The 19,029-nt window shown below is 57.1% G+C and overlaps 1 protein-coding gene across 3 annotated transcripts in view; it reads left to right on the top strand.

Moving 5' to 3' along the window:
- EEFSEC (eukaryotic elongation factor, selenocysteine-tRNA specific) overlaps window positions 1–19,029 on the top strand; it is a 251,615-nt gene that overhangs the window by 194,597 nt on the left and 37,989 nt on the right. For all 3 annotated transcript variants that reach the window (XM_045494010.1, XM_045494011.1, XM_045494012.1), the window contains one exon: window positions 8,897–9,053. In XM_045494010.1, coding sequence (XP_045349966.1) covers window positions 8,897–9,053 — 157 coding nt within the window. The remainder of the gene's footprint in view (window positions 1–8,896; window positions 9,054–19,029) is intronic.

Here is a 19,029-nt window from a genome sequence, read left to right as displayed (position 1 = left end):
CATCATTCTCTGAGAAACTAAGGTGGTCCTGCCACTGCCTACGCAGAAATCTCTTTGGGCCCACCTTACACATTAGCTACCCCGGCTGGCCTGCTACTAATTGTGAAGTGGGGTCCCAGGACGTGGCAGGTCAGGGAAGCAGCCACACAGGACCAAGAGGGTGCCTCCTTGAGACCAGAACTAGAGGAGAGGAGGGAGGAGAACCAAGTATGACAATGTCTGTGGGCTGAGGCCTTGAGGGCCCAGGGACCTCGGGCTCCAGCCAAGGCCCCAGGGGATGCTGAACGGCCCTGAGTGGGTGTGAAACTTTGGGGGAGTCTCTTCTCCTCAGCACCCTTCCTGGAAAAATAGGGGCTATCCTCCCTACTCCATGGGCTGGTGGAAGGCGGGGAGACGAGTACATATAAAATGCCGAGTGCTGTTCCTGGCACACTAGGCCATTGTTAAGCAGTGGCTCTCCTTGTTGCTATTTACTTGGACTTTCCTCAGGCACAGATGCCTGGGTTCCCAACTCGGGTGGTGGCGAGACGCTGATACCCGCACCTTTTCTGTGGTGGGATCAGGCCATGCATGCCGACTACCCTGGCTCTGGCACCCTGGCACTGGATGGGGAAGGCCTTAGGGCTGGGCCTAGGAGCCTGCGGCATCAGCCCATCCAAGTGTAAACACACAGACGCCACCAGGGGCACTGGCTGGCTTTGAAGTCTAAAGTGCTGCTGCCTCCTGGCACTTGGCTCACCCCACAGTACTGCTGATGGCTTGTTCAATGTGCCCAGGGCACTGGAGAGTGTGCTGGCTGGGGTGCCGGCCGGCCCAGGCTCCCTGCAGTCCTTCCTGACCCGCCCTCGGAGGAAGCGGTGCTGTGGTCCACCTGGTCCCTTGGCCCACTCTGCTAACCCTTGCTCCCCTAGGCCCCTGTCCAGCAGGCTAAAGACTGTACTGGCTCCCAGGCCACTCAAGAGAACAGAGGTTCCCCCGAACCAGAGGTCAGGAGGGCTCTTTCCTCAGGGAGAAGATCAGATAGTGAAGATCAGCCCTAGTTGTTCTGGCCTTGGCCCTGGCCCAAGCCCTTGGCCTCTCTCCTCCCTTCCAAACGGCAGCATCTGATAGTGGAGAATCTTGCTGGGCTATTGAGGTGCCTGTGAGCCTCCTCAGATTGAAGATTGCTTTTTTGCTTGAATATAGACACAGGGTCAAGGCAGCTCGACACAGTGGAAAGAGCTGGCACTGGCCTGGCTCAGCTTGGCCATAGACAGGACATTCTCTCCCCACCCGACCCCCGGAACCTGTCTCTTAGGTGAGGAAGCTGTGGTGGAGTTGATGAGATCACATGTGCTAAGGGCCAAGGTGGGGCCTGGCACAAAGCAAGTGCTCACTAAAATGTGCGTCTCCTTTTTCCTCCATGAAAATACGGCTGCCTTTAGGAGTGGTGCCTTTGTACCTCCCTATGAGCTGTGGACAGACAGCTTTACCTGCATCAGTGCCTGGGTGATGGAGGACAGAAACAGAGAGGGAGGCTCAGTGGGGGTGCAGGGAAGTGGGTGGCAGGGCTTCTACAGATGAGCAAGTGCTCTGCCCAGTGGTGGGCAGGCCCTAGTTCTGAGGAAGCCAGCCCCGCTGGCCCAAGAGGTGGGGCAGAGGCGGGCAGGTTCCTCCTTGGGTGGGCGCCCTGGGGGCGCCTGCCCTGGGCCTCCTCACTGGGCCTCTGCAAATCACTTGACAAAAGGAGATGAATTGAAGACTGCTTTCCTTTCCTGGGTTTGCACCAGGGGACTGCAGTGAGGTTGGTTGTTGCTCACACAAATCTTTCAGTCAGAAATCTTGCCTCTTCTCACAACAACTTTGGAGGCAGATAGGCTCACCCTGTTTTCAAAGGGGAGGACACTTAAGGCTCAGAGGAGTGATGTGGTCTGCCCAGGGTCCCACCGTGGCTGGTGGAGGAGTGGCCCTACCTTGGGGGCCACTCCAGGGCCCCCATCTCCCCACCATACCAGGCCATGGCCCTGTACTGGGGAGGAAGAAAAGGCATCTTTTGGGCGAGATGTTTCTTATGCCAAGTAAGGATGGGTGTACGAGAATAGCATTGTCATCCCAGGGACGCTTGGGGAAGTTGTCGATCCTGGTGGCTGTCAAGTGCCCTGGGAGAATTACCACCCGTGTGAGGGCTGCATCGGGGATCCAGGCAACTTCTGAGTTCATCCCTTGCAGATCCCTTCCCTGGCTCTTGTCCTCAGCGAGGACCTCATTGTGAGGTGGAGGGTAAGAGGGAGAGAACCAGAGTCCTGAGAGCAGCCCCCGGTTAGATAAGTCTCCATCTGTGGTCTCTGGATATGTCTTAGTTGTCCCTGCCAACACCAACACCCCTAATCCCCAAAACAGCCCTTTCAGAGGAAGAAACTAAGGGTCAGGGAAGTCCCTTGCCCCAGGTCATGGGCACAGAGCTGAAAGAAGCAGTCCGGATTCAAACCTTCCCAACCCCTTCTCTTGCCTCAGCCCTCCTCACAGCCAATGGAGCGAGCGACTCGGGCCCCCACTGCACGGCAGGCTGCCCTTCTTTTCTTGGTGCCACTTCTCCAATTTGAATTAGAATAGTCGCTTCGGAACTTGGGCAGTTCCCAATCCTCATCCTGGGAACTGGGCCCCAAGAGACACACACATGTAATGACATAATTATGTGCACTGGCAGCCAGGTTCCCTCACAGGGGCTGGGGACAGTGGGGACTTGCCCGGCACGTAAGCAAGGGCCTGGGCTTCCATACGCAACCAGTGAGTGCTCTTTGGGAAGTCACCCTCTGATGACTGACGGCTAATAAACGAAGCGAAGTATTCATGCAAACAGTGAAAGTCCCCACTTCGGGCTAGTATTGTAACCGTGCTGGCCCAGGTTCAGCATTGTTCCCAAGGAGTAAGTCCCACATGCATTGCCTTTGGTTTGACGTCACGATGATTGATTTCAAAATGAAAAGCCTCCAACTGTCCTCTGAAGATTTTTCCCTGCTGGATGTGCGGGTGTCTAATCTCTGAGGTCTTTCTCCTTTATCTGGAAGAGTGTATAATTTGGAGACGAGCCAACCACTGGGCACACACACATATTTCAAAGACAGACAGGGCCGAGAAAAGGCATGTTCTCTAGCCCCCCTGCCCTTTAACACCCAGGACAAATGATGACCCCTGGTCTTCCGGAAGCTCCCCAGAGATATCGGCCTCACTGCCTCCAGCAGGAAAGGCTATCGTCCCTCTCTCTAACGAGACTTTTCATGAGATTTCTTAGAGCAGACATTTGTGAGTCCCCTCTTACCACGTCTACCCCCAGTAATATCTGGAGAGCTTACATTCTGGGGACGCAGAGATGCACTTCGGCCAGCTCCTGCCTTCCCCTACCACCCGTCTTCCAATTGGGGCAGCCGGTGCAGTCAAGCTGCTGCTGGGCCAAGACCCTCACACAGGCTTTGTCCCGGCCTGCTCCCAATGCAGCCTTCTGCCTGGGGCTCAGTGGCCAGCAGGGGGCCATGGAAGAGTGCTGTGGTCTGTCAGCAATGTCTGCTCGCATCCGCATGTGGCAGCCAGTGGGGTGGGGAACACAGGCCCCGTACCTGCCCCCCCTGCCTTCCTGTGTATCGTGCAGTGGGGAGGGTCCTGAGGGAGGAAGACACCCTGCCCGGGGAGCGTGGGGGTGGCAGAGGCCAGGCCAGTGCCGACTCTGTGTAAACCTGCCATAGCTCTCTTACCTCACTTTGTGGATGAGCAGCTAAGGCCCGTAGGGGTTAGGCCACGGGCCAGAGGCTCCAAGACCACAAGACCAGGGCTTTGAGCCCAAGCAAGCTGGCTCCAGAGCCCAGGCTCCGGCCCACTGCACGAGCAGAAGCTCAGCCTTCCCTCTGGAATTGGCCCTTCTGTGCAGAGAGTCAAGAGCCATGTTGGACAATAGCATTTGAGTCTGTTCTTAGCTGTTGCTTCTAGCTGAGCACCTCCTCCTCCCATCTTCCCTCGCCTGGTCCCCATCTCCTTAACCTTTCTTCGTCTCTTCTGGTCTCCAGTGTGCCCGTGCTCCTAAATGTGGCTTGTATTGGAATTCACCAGAAGGGTAACTGGCCTCTTGGCCTCATAACCATAGCTAGAGGAAAGCTTACCATCCCTCCAGCCTCATTTTATGGATGAGGAGCCTGGAGAACCCCTGGAGGGTCAGCAGCTTGCCTCACTGGCCTTCAGTACATTCTGGACCTGGCAGCCTCCACCCCGGGTTGGCCCCAGAGCCGACGAAAAGCACCTCACAGACAGCCCTCCCTCCCAAGGCACTGAGTCCACTGGGCTGGCAGATCTTCCTTTGACAGGTGCTCAGGCCCCACCTCACTTCCTGCCTGGAGTGGCCAGGCTCCATCTGTCTTTACTCCCTGTCCTTGGGGTCGGCTTCTCCGGTGGCTTGGGGTTTTTAGGAGCTGGGACGGGCAGGGGTGGGGCTACCCTGCTGCCCCAGGGCTGAATTTGCCAGCTTGGGCCCAGGCAATCATGGCATGGCTCGGGGGAGCCCAGAGAATGGGAACGCCTGGCCGGGCCCATTCGCTGCTGCCAAACGTCCACCTCTTCTGCTCTCATGCCGTGGAGGTGACGGCAGGGAAAGCTGGAATGTGTGACTTTGGGCCAGTCATTTCACTTTGCGAAATCCCTACGTGGCTTTTCGGAAGAATAACTAATGATGTGGAGGCGTCTCTTCCAGAGCATGGCCAAGGACAGTTTGTGGCTCTCACCTGCTGAGGGTGCTGGGGTCGGGGACAGAGGAGGTGCAGAGGGCTGGACAGTCTGAGGGAGGAGGAGGTTGCTGCCAGCTCCTCTCAATGTCCTGGCAGCTTGTGTCCATAGTGCCAGACTGGGCCATCTTCCAGCTCCTGGAAGGATCCACTGAGGCTGCTGGAAATGATAGTGTGGACCATCGGGGGGGGGGGGGGGGGGGCGGGGTGCATCAGCTTTTCTGAGACCACAAGGGGTTCCTGGCAATATGCTGAAGGCTGGCCTCCTCACCCGCACTGCCTGACCCCTACAAGTGGAATTGAAGACACAGAAGTTAGTAGGAGGGACATTACACCTAATCAGTGCTATTATGCCTTCTGGCCAAGCCATAAAACAAGAGAACAGGAATGACCAGGGCCCTGCCTTTGAACTTGAATCCTTTCTAAACTGCCACTCCAGCCCAGGGAGACCACGAGGCAGCAAGCAAGAGGGAGCCCCTCGGGCCCCTCCTCGGAGGGTCAGAAAAAGCCCATTCGCTCCTCACCTTATCCCGGATGCTTAAAAAAATATTGTGGTAATGTAGGTCAGTGAACTGACCGGCACCACACACCGGCAGGATTACAGGGCCCGCCAGCCCGCACGCTGGCCCACTCGGCCAGATGAGAACATAAACAAGAAGTGCCGGGAGCCCTCAGCTTCCCTGGCCCTAGGCTTTTGTTTATGTAGCACTTAAACCAACTTTGGGGTCGTTGCAGTCTGCCATGAAGGCCCCGAAGCTTTTTGAAGTTTCCCTGAAGTTAATAAAATTAGTCTGCCCTCGTTGCGAGGCTTAGGAGGGGGTGGGAGATGGGTCCTCCACTGTGTCTGTGGCATTTAGCTTTTTAAGTTAATATTCTATAACCCAAAGAAAGGAAGAGGCGGGGGAGAAGGCCCAATAAAAAGTCTTGTGAAATGCCTTTTTGCTAATAGGTAGCATGCCTGCCACCCCAGGGCCCTGGTCACCACGAAGCCCCGCCACCAGGCCCGTTGGAGAGCCTGCTGTGCTCCGGTGCGAGGGATGGCCTGTACTGGGGCGGAAGGGGACCTAGGTGCAAGGCGGGGCTGTGGGCTCCCTCTAATGAAACGTACCCCCAGCCACAAGTCCACTTGAGTGATTTACTTTTGCGCCCAAAGAGCCGAGAGTCCCCTTCTGTCAGCAGTATCTCCCTCCCCACCTGCGTATCACGTGCATATTTACTGGGACCTGTCATGGGCCAGGGCCCTGCAGGGCAGAACTCCCAGTCTGTCTCGTGAGGGACACAGACAGGCCAGCTGCCAGTGATGAGACAGAGCGGCCAGGCCTCAGGACAGGAGGTTCCTGCCGTGTGGGGAGGCTGTCTGAAGGAAGGCTTGTCCAAACTGAGCCCGGGAGGACTGGGGGAAGTCTGGGGTGGGTACGGTTGAGGGGAGGGGGGAGGGGTGATAGACATGTTCATTATGTTCATCGGCTTGATCGTGGTAATGTTTTCATGGGTGTATACATATCTCTAAAATTATCAGGTTACATACCTAAGATGTGTATGTGCTTTTATAGATCAGTTATGCGTCGATGAAGTGTTAAAAAATGAAAGACCACAGGCAGGACTGAGCACTGCAGACGTACCAACAACCACAGTTAGGTACGTTTAACATTGACTCAGGCATTCGGGGAGCATATAGCAAGGCTTGTTGATGTGCAGGGAACGCAGCTGTGGAGAAGAGAGACATGTTTCTGCTCTCACAGACCTGTGTCCCGCTTGGGAGGAAGAAACAAGTAACGGACAGGGGCACCTGGGTGGCTCCGTCAGTTGCGCGTCCACCTCTTGATTCCGGCTCAGGTCATGATATGGTCGGGATATCGAGCCCCGTGTCAGGCGCTGAGCTGAGTGTGGAGCCTGCTTGGGATTCTCTGTCTCCCTCTCTCTCTGCCCCTCCCCTGCTTGCTCTCTCACTCTCTCTCTCTCTCAAAATAAATAAATAAACAAACAGCAGATAAAGCTATGGCATAATATCAGGGAGTGATCTGTGCTCCGAAGACAAGAGACAGGACCAGGGTTTACAGAGGAGCAAGGGCCAGGGTGCGGGGCACGAAAAGCTTGACTGGGGCCCTTGCAGGCACCAGGGCCCTGCCCAGAGACAGGGACACCCTGTAGCCAGTGAGCCGTCCAGAGGCAATGGGATGGAGGAAAGAATATAATTACCCTCCACAAGGATATACATGAACCCCTGGAGGCAGGAGCTTGGATTTGCCCCCAGTGACACACCTGGCACATGGTAGGCTCTCAGTAAATATTTGTAGGAAGAAAGGACGAACATTGTTAGGAATTGGGTGTGAATTTTCTGCCTGGATTGCCTGTTGGGGCCCTGTGGTGCCTTTTATAAGGTGGTTCTCTAGGTAGGTTGTAAGCTCCTGATGCAAGGACTGTGCCTTTTCTCTGACTGTGTCATTTCTCGCCCAGCCATGGGGCCCAGGACAGGTCTTGGGTCTTAGCTGGCCCTGTCTCATGGGCTAGCAAGGGCCTGGGACCCACCCGTCCTGCCCAGAGTGCCCCCGGGGCGTCCCGGCGGGCGTCTTCAGCACGGGCTCTGCAAAGGCCCGGCATACTTGGCTTTGAACTTCCACCGTGCCACTGGCCCTGGTGACTGCAGTTCCCTCAGATCTCGCCTCTGACTGCCGTGAAGTAGGAATGAAAACCCCTTGCAGACAAGGGTGCCCCGGGGCTCAGTGGGGCCCCCTGATGCCTCTGTTACAGGCTGCGGTGCTCTGAGGCACTTTCTTCTAACAACTGGTGGCCTCTGAGTAGTGCAGGCCGAGCTTAGGAGAGGAGGTGGCACTGAGCACCTTCAGTCATGGGGCACACAGAACGGCTAGTCCAGAGTCAGTTCGGCTAACCATCCTGGCTGCTGAACATGATAGGTAGCCCTGCCTCCCAGGCCCCGGGCAGGCTGGGAACAGACTTCTACATACAGGCCGCTCTGGTGGGTGTGGAGGCAGAGGTCCTGGGAGCCGCGAAGCCTGGGAAAGCATTTGGGGCTGCTGACATCCGCTCACCCTCGCTCCCCGTGTCCTGCAGCTCCCAGAAGCCACCTCCGTTCAGTTCACCCTGTGGTACCCACAAACGGGGCAGAGCCCATGGCAGGCCCGCCCACGGGAGAGCTCTGCCGGGGCTGAGTCCTGAAGGACGAGGAGGAGTTCATGTGTGGGAATGAGATTTGTGAATTATAAAGGGCTGTGCAAGTGGAAATGATTATTCTTATCGTTATTTGTATCCGATTCATCCATCACCGGGGAGAGGAGGAATTCAAGTACCTTTTATCTGGCGCTATGAATCAAATAGAATAGGATATGTTTTTCTAAAAGGGTTTTAGGGTAAATGGGACAGTTTCTGCCTTTCAAAACAATCCATCTGGGGCCCTTGGCCAAATCTTGGTGTCTTGGGCAGAAGTGAGAGGTTTCTGAGGTTGAGGACAGCCCGGCCCACGGGGGTCCCCCATGAGTCTCGGCCTCAGGAGGAGAACACGTGGAGGCTGCAGGCCCCACCGCTGGCAGCACTCCAGCCTCCATGCTGCTGCCCGGGCTGACGCCTGCTCAGACTCAACCCTGGTCCCCAGAAGCACCCAAGCCGGTGCACAGGGCCTGGAGAGCAAGAATAAGCCTCCCCCATTTGCTCTGTGGCACCTGTGTGGGACCCAGCATGCCGGACGCCAGGTCAAGCACGGGCCCTGCTCTGAAGTAGGAGCAAATCTCAAGAAGCAGCTTGTTAGCCCGTTTGAGGTCATCTGGGGGAGGGTCTAGTCTTCAACATGCACACACACACATACACGTGTCCCTCTTTCTCTCTTTTACACAGAGGCCTGGCACCTTCCTGGCACAGGAAGTGTGTGTTCCCCACTGTGAAGTGGGGAAACAGTGCCTCCCTCCCATTGCTGCCGTGTGCTATGCGTGAGCCACACAAATCTCTCACGGCCAGCTTGCTGGCAGCCGAAGCTCAGCGGTGGTCAGTGGTGGTGATGAGGGCTGGTTGCCACGTGACTCCAGTGCGTTCCTTTGTCGGCGAGACAGATCACCCCAGGGCCGGGTAGGCGCAGCGGCAGTCCCAGGCTCCTCCAGCACACACTGATTGTCTCTCCGGGGCCGGGTGTGTGGGGACAGGTGATAGACGACCACAGCGTGATCGGCCGCTCCCTGTTCAAAAAAGAGACCAACATACAGCTCTTCGTGGGCCTCAAGGTGCACCTGTCCACTGGGGAGCTGGGGGTCATCGACAGCGCCTTCGGCCAGAGCGGCAAGTTCAAGATCCACATCCCTGGTGAGTGCAGTCACTTCCTCCCACTGGCAGGCACCATGCAGGCATGGAGAGATGGCAGAGACAGTGCACGGACAGTGCCCCTTGGCTCAGGATGTTCAGCCTGCCTGAGCTGATACACGGGGCCCAGCCCACTCGGCCTCATGGCCTTTGGTCCCCTGTGGCTGAAGAGCCGGGATGGGTCCTGGAGGGGCTTGGCGTGGAGTTAGCCTCTGGGCAGAGCCAAGGTCAAGGTCTGAGTCTGAGCTCCTGCTCCACCGTTACCACATAGGGGGACCTTGAATGTATTACCTGGCTTGTCTGTGAAGGATGGTACCAGTACTGATCTGACAGTTGCTTTGAAAGAAAAGTTGGTGAGAGAGACCACCAGGGGCCTGGCTCGCTGCCCCAGTAGCCAGAATGTGAGTTGCCACCTCCTTTTTTGCCCCGTGGAGACCAGTAGGTGTGGAGGCTCTGTGCAACCTGAGTTGGGGCTTGTCCATGGCGGGATCAAGGGTGTGCATTTGCTCTTGGGAATAGAGCCCTTGGATTTCTTTAGTTCGGCCCTCCATCCCATCACTGCTGCGCGTACCCCACACCCATATTCTTGAGGTCCCGCTGCACACCCGGCAGGCTGCCACGGTCATGGGAGGGGGTAGGTGGGAATGCACTGAATGAGTATTGACTGTGCCTCACAGAAAAATAAAGGAGGGTGAGGGGGAGAATCACTGTGTGTGCCTCTGGACAGGGTAATTAGGGAAGATCTCTCTGAGGCGAGAACAGTTGAGTAGGGGCCTGACCAAAGGGAAGGAGGGAGCCCCACTGACACCAAGGGAAAGAACGTTCGTGGAGAGAGGGGATATGTACGAAGTCCCTGACTTGAGGACTGCTTGTTTGGCACAAGCTGGGAGGTGTACGGGATGTCACTTTTCTTCCCCAGCAGTACGTTACACCAGTTTTCAGACATGCAACAGAGTTGAAGGATTTTACAGAGAAACCCCGACTTCGCATCAGCATGTTGCTGTACCCTGCGTATCTGCAGGGCTCTGGGTTTTATTCTGTGAGGGTTGGAAAGCCACAGGGAGGTTCAGATCAAGTCAGCAACACGATGTTGGTGTAGAGCTTCTTGAGTGACATCTTCAGGTGGGGTGGTGCCCTGGCCAAGTTCCCCGGCAGCTCGCCAGGTGAAGTCAGCACCCTCTGCTCTCCTGAGAGCCTGGCCAAGGGCCCTTGCCTCCCTAGTCCTTCCTCGAGCTCAGAGGGTCATGTGTGGGATTTGCCCTCGCATGAGGAAGAGCAGTGGGCACCGGAGGCCTGCTTCCCTGTGGCACTCGGATCTGCTGTTTGCACCCCGAGGTCTCCGTCAAGGTGGGGCTCAGCTCCATCACGGTTGGACATACTCCCTTGGGGCAGGCAGGCAAAGTGACCATGATACCAGGCTTTAAGCTCCTGTCCTGTCCTCTCCACTGCTCCTGGTCATTACCTCAGCCCAACCAGGGTCCACAGTGTCCTGCTCTGGGTTCCAAGAAACACACACAGGGCATGAGCCGGGCAGGCCAAGGTCCAGACCTCACTTCCCAGGGCTTTTGGCCTGTCCCTGTGGGGGCTCACTGGGAAGGAGGGGTACAGGGCACTGGGAGGGCAGGAAGGGAGCTGCCTGGAGTTGGGGGGGATTGCACCCCGGAGCACTCACCCCTCCCCCGGTGGCAGGGGCCTGCTGGTCCAGACGAGGGAAGGCCAGCACCGTCTGTTTCCTTTTTTGGGGGGTCATGCTGACCTTCCCCTCAGCCCCTTTCCCCTAGCCCAAGGCAAACTCCGAGTTGGGGTGTTCTCAGAACAGGCCAGAGTACAAGAGGAGGCTTGTTTGGGGGCTCTGGGTACTGGGGTGGGAGTACAGGGAGGGAGACACAGTGCCGCGGCTTCAGTCAACTCAAGTTCACATTCCTTTGTTAGATCAGTGTTGCCTTTTTAATAGGTCTGCTTCCTGTTTGTGGCTTTTAAGCTTTTTATTAAATATAACTGGTCAGATTCCTTCATCCCCGCCCCCCCAACTCCACACCCCCCTCCTGCTTGTCTTTTCCTGCCGATTCCTCCCATGAAGAATTACTTTTAACCTTTTTGAAGTTCATTAATTGTGAAAGACTCTTCAGCGAACCCGAGACACCCAGTGCCAGGTGGAGGAGGAGGGGCGCTGCCGGCTGCAGGCTGGAAGTGCCGGCCGTGGAGGCCCGGGGTCATGGCCCTGCACAGCCCAAGCCTCCCAGAGCTGGAGCAGCCCAGGGGAGCTGTCCCAGCCCACAGGTTGTGGGGGGGCTGGGGTCAAATGTGGCCCATGGCCCTTGGTGCTAGCTCCACAGGGCAACACAGTGGGGGGAGGCCGACTGAAGATCTTTGGGTGTCTTCCCATCAGCCCCTGACCTCCAGGCCCGCCTGCTCCCTGGGGCCTCTGAACTCAGGTGGCAAGGCCAGATCTCGACAGGGCCAAGCAGGTGTTGAAGAGACCAAGTGGCAGGCAAGAGACAGGGTGGCGGGGGCTGTGCCACTCAGGTCTCTTGCTATATGCCCAGTAATCAAATTGTATCTAATTTAATGTTTATGTAAAACTTATGACTAAAAATTTTAAACCGTCCAAACTAAACAAAACCTACCTTTTGGCTGGGTTTGGCCGACGGTGACTTGTAACTCCTACTTGAATTTCAAGACGGACGCTTGGTCCTCAAGTTCACAAGCCAAAGGTGAACCCTAATATGGAAACGGTGTTTTATGGAGCCATAGACACCGGCCTCTGAATAAAGGGTCCTGACACTAGGCCTGTTGCTTCCCCCAGGAAATGCTCCCCAAAATCTGTGGGGCTAGTGAGACAGTCCCATCCTGACACCCGAGGAGCTATCCCAGGTCTTGGGGGGGCCTCGAGGTCAGAAAGCCCCACATGTATGTAGCTGCTCCCTTCAAAAAAGTGGCCTCATTGTAAGTCCTGGGAGGCTGAGAAGCCCTGTGAGATGAGCTGGGAGCCCACAGGGTCACCTTACTGCAAAGAGAGTAGGTGGAGGGCTTTGCGGGCAGAGATGAAGACCCTGCTGAGGATCCTGTCTGTGCCGTAGTGTCCGTGCTTCCCAGGTGCTGCTTCGGTACCCGGTGCGTCCTCGTGGAGCCAGGCTGGTTGCCTCTGTCTCCACGTAGGCCTCGGGAGCAGAGGGGCAGAGCGCCTTGACCATGGTCTCGGTGGGCAGTCCCTGCCTGCCCCACCAGCCCCAAGACAGGCGCCAGGGCTTTGGAGAGCTGGCGCCATGGGGCCCACACATGGTGGGAGAGACTCTTGTTCTGGGCGGCCTGGCCCAGGCTGCCACGGCCTGCCCTGGTGAGTGCTGTCCTGCTGTTCCCGCCCTCCACGCCATACCAGTGTCCCAGCACCAGGTCCGGCTCTGAGAGGCAGCCCGGGGCGGGTGGGGAAGCTGGGACCATAGCTGCCCCCCCCAACCCCATATACCCAACTCTGCGGGGTAAATGACTTCTGCCAGAGAAGAGTCAAGTAAGGGGAGAAAGGCACTGTCCCTCATGACAGCCATGAGCCACTTACTCTAGGGGAGGAGGTAAACATACACACGCAACTTTATCTCCCGAAACAATGCCTCAGACACCGGCAATTGCCTAGTAGGTTGATAAGTGTACCTTGGTAGGACGTGGCAAGCTTTTTGGGTGGCCCATCTCCCACAGGGTGCTCCTGGACCCACCAGTCTGGGGAGGAGTGTGTGTGGTTTGTGCTAGCAGTACGGGCAGGGATGGCCCACAGTACACGTGCAGCTTATGGCCTTGTGACTGCAGAGCCCTGGGCCCCAAGTACCACCGGTGTGATGTGCATCACTGCCCCTAGTCGGGTGGCCGCACAACTCACGAGTCACAGAGCTCTGAGCAGACACGTGCCTTGGAAAAGCCAGAGCAGCAGTGATTGAGAACCGCAACCACTGGCGGCCACAGCGAGGGCCTTGTCCTCTCCACGGGCCTGCCCTACCTGCCCCGCCGAGACCACCCCGCCTCGTACATGTCAGGAAGTCGACCCGGACTGGGGTAGCCAGGCTCTCCCTCAGTCCCCGAAACAGAGGTCTCGGGTCCTGCTAATAATTCGCATTTAGGGTCACCGGATTTAGGTGATTTTTGATACCCTTTCAACTATTACTAATCACAACCAAATGGACCCGAGGCAGATGAGAAAAGAAAAACAAATGCGTGGCATTGTACTTGTAGTGAGAACCCAGAAGGAACTTCTGCTTACTGCTCTCCAGGAGCCGTGGCCGCTGTCCGAGGGGGCCCTGTGAAGCCCCCAGAAAGGTTGGCACCCATGGCATCGGAGTGTCGCCGCTTCACAGATGAGGAAACTGAGGCTTGGTGGATAAGCAATGCAGCTTGCCCAGTGTCGCTCCGTAGGAAGCGTCAGAGCTGGGATTGAACCCACAACACCCCTCTGCTGCCCACTGCCCACACGCCCCCTGAGCCTTGGCTCCTCCCATGCAGGGCTGGTGGGGAGGTGAGGAAGCACAGCTCTGGCCCTGTGTGGGAGAAGGGGTCTGTCGTAGTCATTCTGCTGGGCGGGCCCTTGGGCAGAGGGCCTGAGAGATGGGACGGTGGGGGGGGACTGCGGTGTGGCCCCCGGCAAGGTGGTGGCACGTCTAGAGAACCACTGCCTGTTCGCCTCCAATGGGTGTTCCGAGGAGGGTCCCTAAGCCACGCTGGCTTCAGCTTCTGTCCCCTGAAACCAGCCACAGGTGTTCGGGTCTTTGGCGTACCATCCCAATCCACGACAGGGGCTGGCTTTCCACGGAATAAGAAGTGCCGCTTGCACAATGAATGAAATGAAGGAATTCAGTGGGACAGACTGGACTGGGATGAACAAACGGTTGAACTCGGGCCTGTGGGGGCCACGGAGCCTGGGGCCTAGTATGCCGCGGGCCTCCCCAGAAACTCCTCCAAAGCAGGCAGGCACCAGCATCCCTCGGCCCAGCAATTCCTTGTGACATGGCTTTGGGGGTTCTGGTGCTTTAAAGAGGATTTGAGAGAGGGTACCAGTCTGCCTAGCTCTGCAAACTTCAGGGGAGGCTCAGGGCTGGGGATGCAGAGACCACTGGACAGAGTCCTGCCCCACAGCACGTCCCTGTGGAAGAGACGGAAGCCCAGACCAGCAGTTTGTAGTCACCATGGTGGGTGTCCCTAAGGGCACTTGGCCAGGAAACAGGGCAGGGAGAGTGGCCATGCTGAGGGAAGGAAAAGGCAAATTTTCCAGAGAGGTTGCTGTCCAGACAGGGATTGAGAGGGAAGAGGAGAAGGAGGTGAGTGGAGAGAATTGGAATCAGATGTGTGGTGTTCTCTAGAACCCTGTGGCCAGTGGGAGGGGCTGTGGATGGGGGAGTGCCTGCTCTGGGCGCCATTTTTTGCACCCATACGCTGGCTGTGGGAATACTCCCCTCACCTCTTCCCAGGGCCTCGTTCCTCTCTCTTTGTCCGGACCACTCTGCAGACCCAAACCAGAGCCCTCCTCTGGAGGTGCACGTGACTCCAGACCACCGCTTGGTGCTCCTCTCTGGCACTGCCCAGAGCACTTGTGCAAGAGGAGGCCAGGGCTGAAGGGATGGAGTCCTTCTGTTTCTTCCCCAGTCCACAGATGGGGAAACTGAGGCCCCTTGATCACAGGCCCCGGCAGCTAGTAAGAGCCCACAGTCTCCTCCTGCCTCTTCAGCCCCCAGGGAGATGCACAGTGGCCACCAGGAGCGAGGGGTGCAGAGGCCCTACCAGCTGGCTCTTTTCTCAGAAGCTCTTTCCTTCAGGGCTCTTTCCCAGGCCTCCGTTCAGGCAGACTGCCCGAGCACCCACATGCCGAAACGACCTCCCTTTGTGTCCCAGGATTCCAGGGGTAGCCCTGCACCTCCAACAGTCTGTCTCTCATCGACTGTTTATCAGGCCCTTCAGGTGCCAGGCCCTGTCCAAGTCCTGGAATGTGTCAGAGGGGAGGGAGGTCCTGGATGTTGGCTGTGGAAGGAAAGTCCCCGGGTGCCCCGTCGGAGGCTGAGTACTGGGCAGGGCAGCGCCACCTCTTCTGCATCACCGGCTCTCCATGCCCGGTTGGCCCAGGAGGGTAGGTGGACCAGGCCAGGGCTGCAGGTGCTGTAGGCCCAGTTCCTCGGAGGATCCCTGGGCACAGCACAGGGCATGACCTGCAGAGACAGGCAGCCCCTTCTGATTTTGGCAGGCCACCCCCAGTTGGAGCTTCAGCCCCTTGGTGCTAAGACCAAGGAAAACTTCTGATTTTCAAGAAGGTAGTGGGGATTAGACCACTAATCCCTGCCCACGGTAGCTGACCCGTCACAAGGGTCTCTGTGAATGGTGGCCGGGGTTGTGTGTTGCTCTCACCCACCAGGCCCCTGTCCTCGCTGGGGGTCCCACGTGTCCACCAAGGGCCCCAACCCCATGGCAGAGCAGGGAGAGTTAACCTCTCTCAAGCTGAAATGGGCTCTGCTACCAGGACCCCTCCCCTTGATTGATCCTGGAAGGCACTTTGCATTTGGTGACAAGCAAGGATTATACATTTCCCTTCTGATTGAGAACAGAGTCCCTTGGCCTGAGCAGGTAATTGGTGAAACACTAGATGCATGGCCTCTAAGAGCTGTTCAGGGATGTTGTCTGAAGCCAGATGGGCCAGCAGCCGGCAGGAGTGGGGTCACTTAGGAGTCTGCAGCATGGGGACCCACGGCAGGGATAGCAGCCATCCAGGAAAGCAGCGAGCGGCAGGCAGGGCCCATAGCAGGGATAATGGTAGCAGTGGCACAGATGGTGGCCACTCTGGAGCCCTCGCTTTGCACCAGGGAATGCGTCCTCACGTAGGCAGACCACTGCATCCTCCCGGCAGCCTAGGGAGGCGGGCCTGACAGCACCCACACTTCACAGAGGAGGGACCCAAACCAGCAGGGAGCCTAAGCAGCTTTCCTGAGGTCACGTGGCAGGAGGAGGTGGCTGGGGCTGAGCCCAGTGGTGGCCAGGGCACACACTGAACCACAACACACCCCACTATTCAAGCTCAGAGACAGCCAGCTGGCCAGGACGTGGACATTGGCACAAGCTCACTGTACCTTTGTCTGGTTCTCTACTGGTACCTTCTCTGTATCAGGAGCAGTGCGGGGTGTTCTGGGCACGTAGGCTCCAAGAGGACACAGACCTGTTCTGGGAGTCCATAGCCAGTCATTCATCCACTCAGCAGTGAGTGTTTGAGCCCCTCTTATGTGTCATCCCTGGGCTAGGCTCTAGAACAACCACAGTGACAAAAGCCCACGTGACCCCTGTTCTCATGGGGCTTGCAGCATGGTTAGTGTGGGGGGTCTTCTGTGGCTGCTGTACAAGAACCATAGGCCGGGTGGCCAAAACCAGGACCACTTATCCCCTCCATTCTGGAGGCTGGTAGTCCAAGATCGAGATGTCAGCAGGGCTGGTTTCTTTAGCAGCCCCTGTCCTTGGCTTGCAGATGGCCGTGTTCTCCCTGTCTCTTTCATGTGGCTGTCCCTGTTTGCATGTCTCTGTCCTAAGTCCCTTTTCTTTTTTCTCTTTTTTTTTTTTTTTTTTTTTTTTTTTTGTTTTGAGAGACAGAGTGAGCAGGGGAAGGGCAGAGAGAGAGAGAGGGAGACACAGAATCCGAAGCAGGCTCCAGGCTCTGAGCCGTGAACACAGAGCCCAATGCAGGGCTCAAACTCACAGACTGTGAGATCATGACCTGAACCGAAGTTGGACGCTCAACTGACTGAGCCACCCAGGCACCCCAATAAGTCCCTTTTCTTACAAGGACACTGGCCAGATTGGGTTAGGGTGCCCCCATATGACCTCATTTTACCTTAGTCACCTCCTTGAAGGCCCTGTCTCCAAATACAGTCACATCCTGAGGTGCAGGGCATTAGGACTGCAAACAGGTGAATCTGAGGCACACAAGTCAGCCCACAGCAGTTGGGAAAACGAACGCATCTCCCAAGCGTTTTTCATTTGGCAGACCTCATCAGGCTGTGCAGGGAAGGTGCATGGTGCTCTGAGAGTACAAAACAAGACTGACTCCGTCTGGGGTTAGGAAGGCTTCCTGGGGCAGTGGCATGATACTAGGCCCTGGAGGATGAATAGGAGTCCTTCGAGCAGAGTAGGGGGAGTGTCCCAGGCAAGGAGGTACCCGAGTGGAGCTCTGAGGCAGAAAAGAGGCACCTGTGGGGGTAATGGCCCAGGAAACCGGTGGGTGATGGGAGTGAGGATGGGCAGGAGCCGCCATGTGGGGTCTGGCGAGGCCCAGGAGGCTGCTCATCTCTACCCTAGTGCAGAAAGGAATTGTTGGGGGGCCTGTAGCAGGACATAACATCAGATTTCCATCGCAGAAGATGGCTTGAGGCAGTGCACGAAAAGTTATCTTCCCACCAACCCTGGGAAGGAGTATTGTCACCCCCAACTCACAGATGAGGCTCAAAGAGCCGTGCCCCACACCACACAGCTCCCACCCCACCCACATGCTCTTCCCAAGGCCCCGAGCTGCATTCACAGCCATGTGTCGGAGACATGGACAGCAGTGAACCAGCAGTGACCCTCTGGTGATGCCAAGGCGTGCCTCTCAGAGGGGTTTGCAAAGTGCCATGGGGCCATGGGGGGACTGCCCCCAAAGGACATGAGCAAGCTGAGCAGATGCAGGGAGATGGCATCAGAGACATGGGCAGGAGCCACAGTAGGAGTTTGGGTCTGTGGGAATCCACCAGAGGAAGGTCTTAAGTGAAAGACTGACTCGATTTGATCTGCATTTTTAAAGCGATCCCTCTGGAGAATAGTTTGAGGAAGGCCACAGGGAAAGCAGGGAGGCAGAGGGCTGCTGCAGTGCACAAGTGACTGTGAGACCTGTGTCATGTGCATGGGAATCTAGAAAGGCTTCCCTGAGGAGGTGGATACTGGAACAGACTCCTGACTCCATCAGAGGACTTCCCCAGGCCAACCACAAGGAAAGAAGGCTGTGCTCAGAAACCTAAGTCTTCAGGCGCATTTGAGGATTGCAGCAGGGAGAGCGGCAGGAAGGGTGACAAGCCAGGGTCACAGAGTGCCTCGCGGGCCAGCCCTGGCTCATGGAGTCAAGTCTGCAGGTCCCAAGGTTCCCCTCTGGGGGAGGGGAGATGGCTCGGAGGGAATACAGCTGGAAGCCCAAGTCCAGTGAGAAAGTACTGCTGCATGGGGCAGGGGCTGTGGATGGAGGTGGCTGGGAGGCAGGGTGCCAGGTGAGCCCATCTCAGCTTTCCCAGACGGCAGCCACAGCTCTTGGCACCTCCCTAGGGTGTCACTGCCCCGTTCTCACCGTGTCCTGAAGAATGGGCACAGGTCTGCACACAGCAGAAGGATAGGTCCTCAACCCATGCTGCCCAGACATTGCTGCTGGCCCTGAGCGTTGGCACAGGCATGCACCCAGACCCCCAGCGTGGATTCTCCCCCTGCGAGGACGCTGCAAAACTGCAGCACCATGGACCAGTCCTCGGCCCCGAATCGAGGACTTGGGACCAAGTGCTTGTTTATGTCCTTGTTATGCCCTGGTTCCATCAAGTACCCAAGAAAGCCGGCGCTACGGGAACATCCCCTCGTCCTGGCGCCTCCCCCCATCAGGAAGGCAAGGCAGCCCCGTGCCGGCTGCTCTTCTTTGGGCCTGCCCCTATGGGAGCTGGCTGGCAGCTCAGGCAAGCTCTGGAAACAGACCTGTGCCTCCAGCTGCCTGCATTTGCATGCCTGACGGTCCTTCCACCTTCGGCTGGGAGAGCTGGGCTAAGGACTTCCTGTGGTGCAAATGTCATGCAATTTAAAGTGTCCGAGTGTGGCCTTGCTGCCGTCGGGCTGGGCCAGGATGGTGCCACGCAGCCCAGGCTCCGGTCCCCTCTCCAGCTGTAGCAGGTCATGGCGGATGGTGTGGGAAGTGCCTCCGGTATGAACAAAAATCAATGAAGTTTTCTGCATTTCATTT

The sequence above is a fragment of the Leopardus geoffroyi genome, chromosome A2 (assembly GCF_018350155.1).
Source record: "Leopardus geoffroyi isolate Oge1 chromosome A2, O.geoffroyi_Oge1_pat1.0, whole genome shotgun sequence".
In the NCBI taxonomy this organism is placed as follows: Eukaryota; Metazoa; Chordata; class Mammalia; order Carnivora; family Felidae; genus Leopardus; species Leopardus geoffroyi.
Note: the sequence above shows the minus strand (reverse complement) of the source record. Positions and strands in the feature narration are given on the sequence as shown.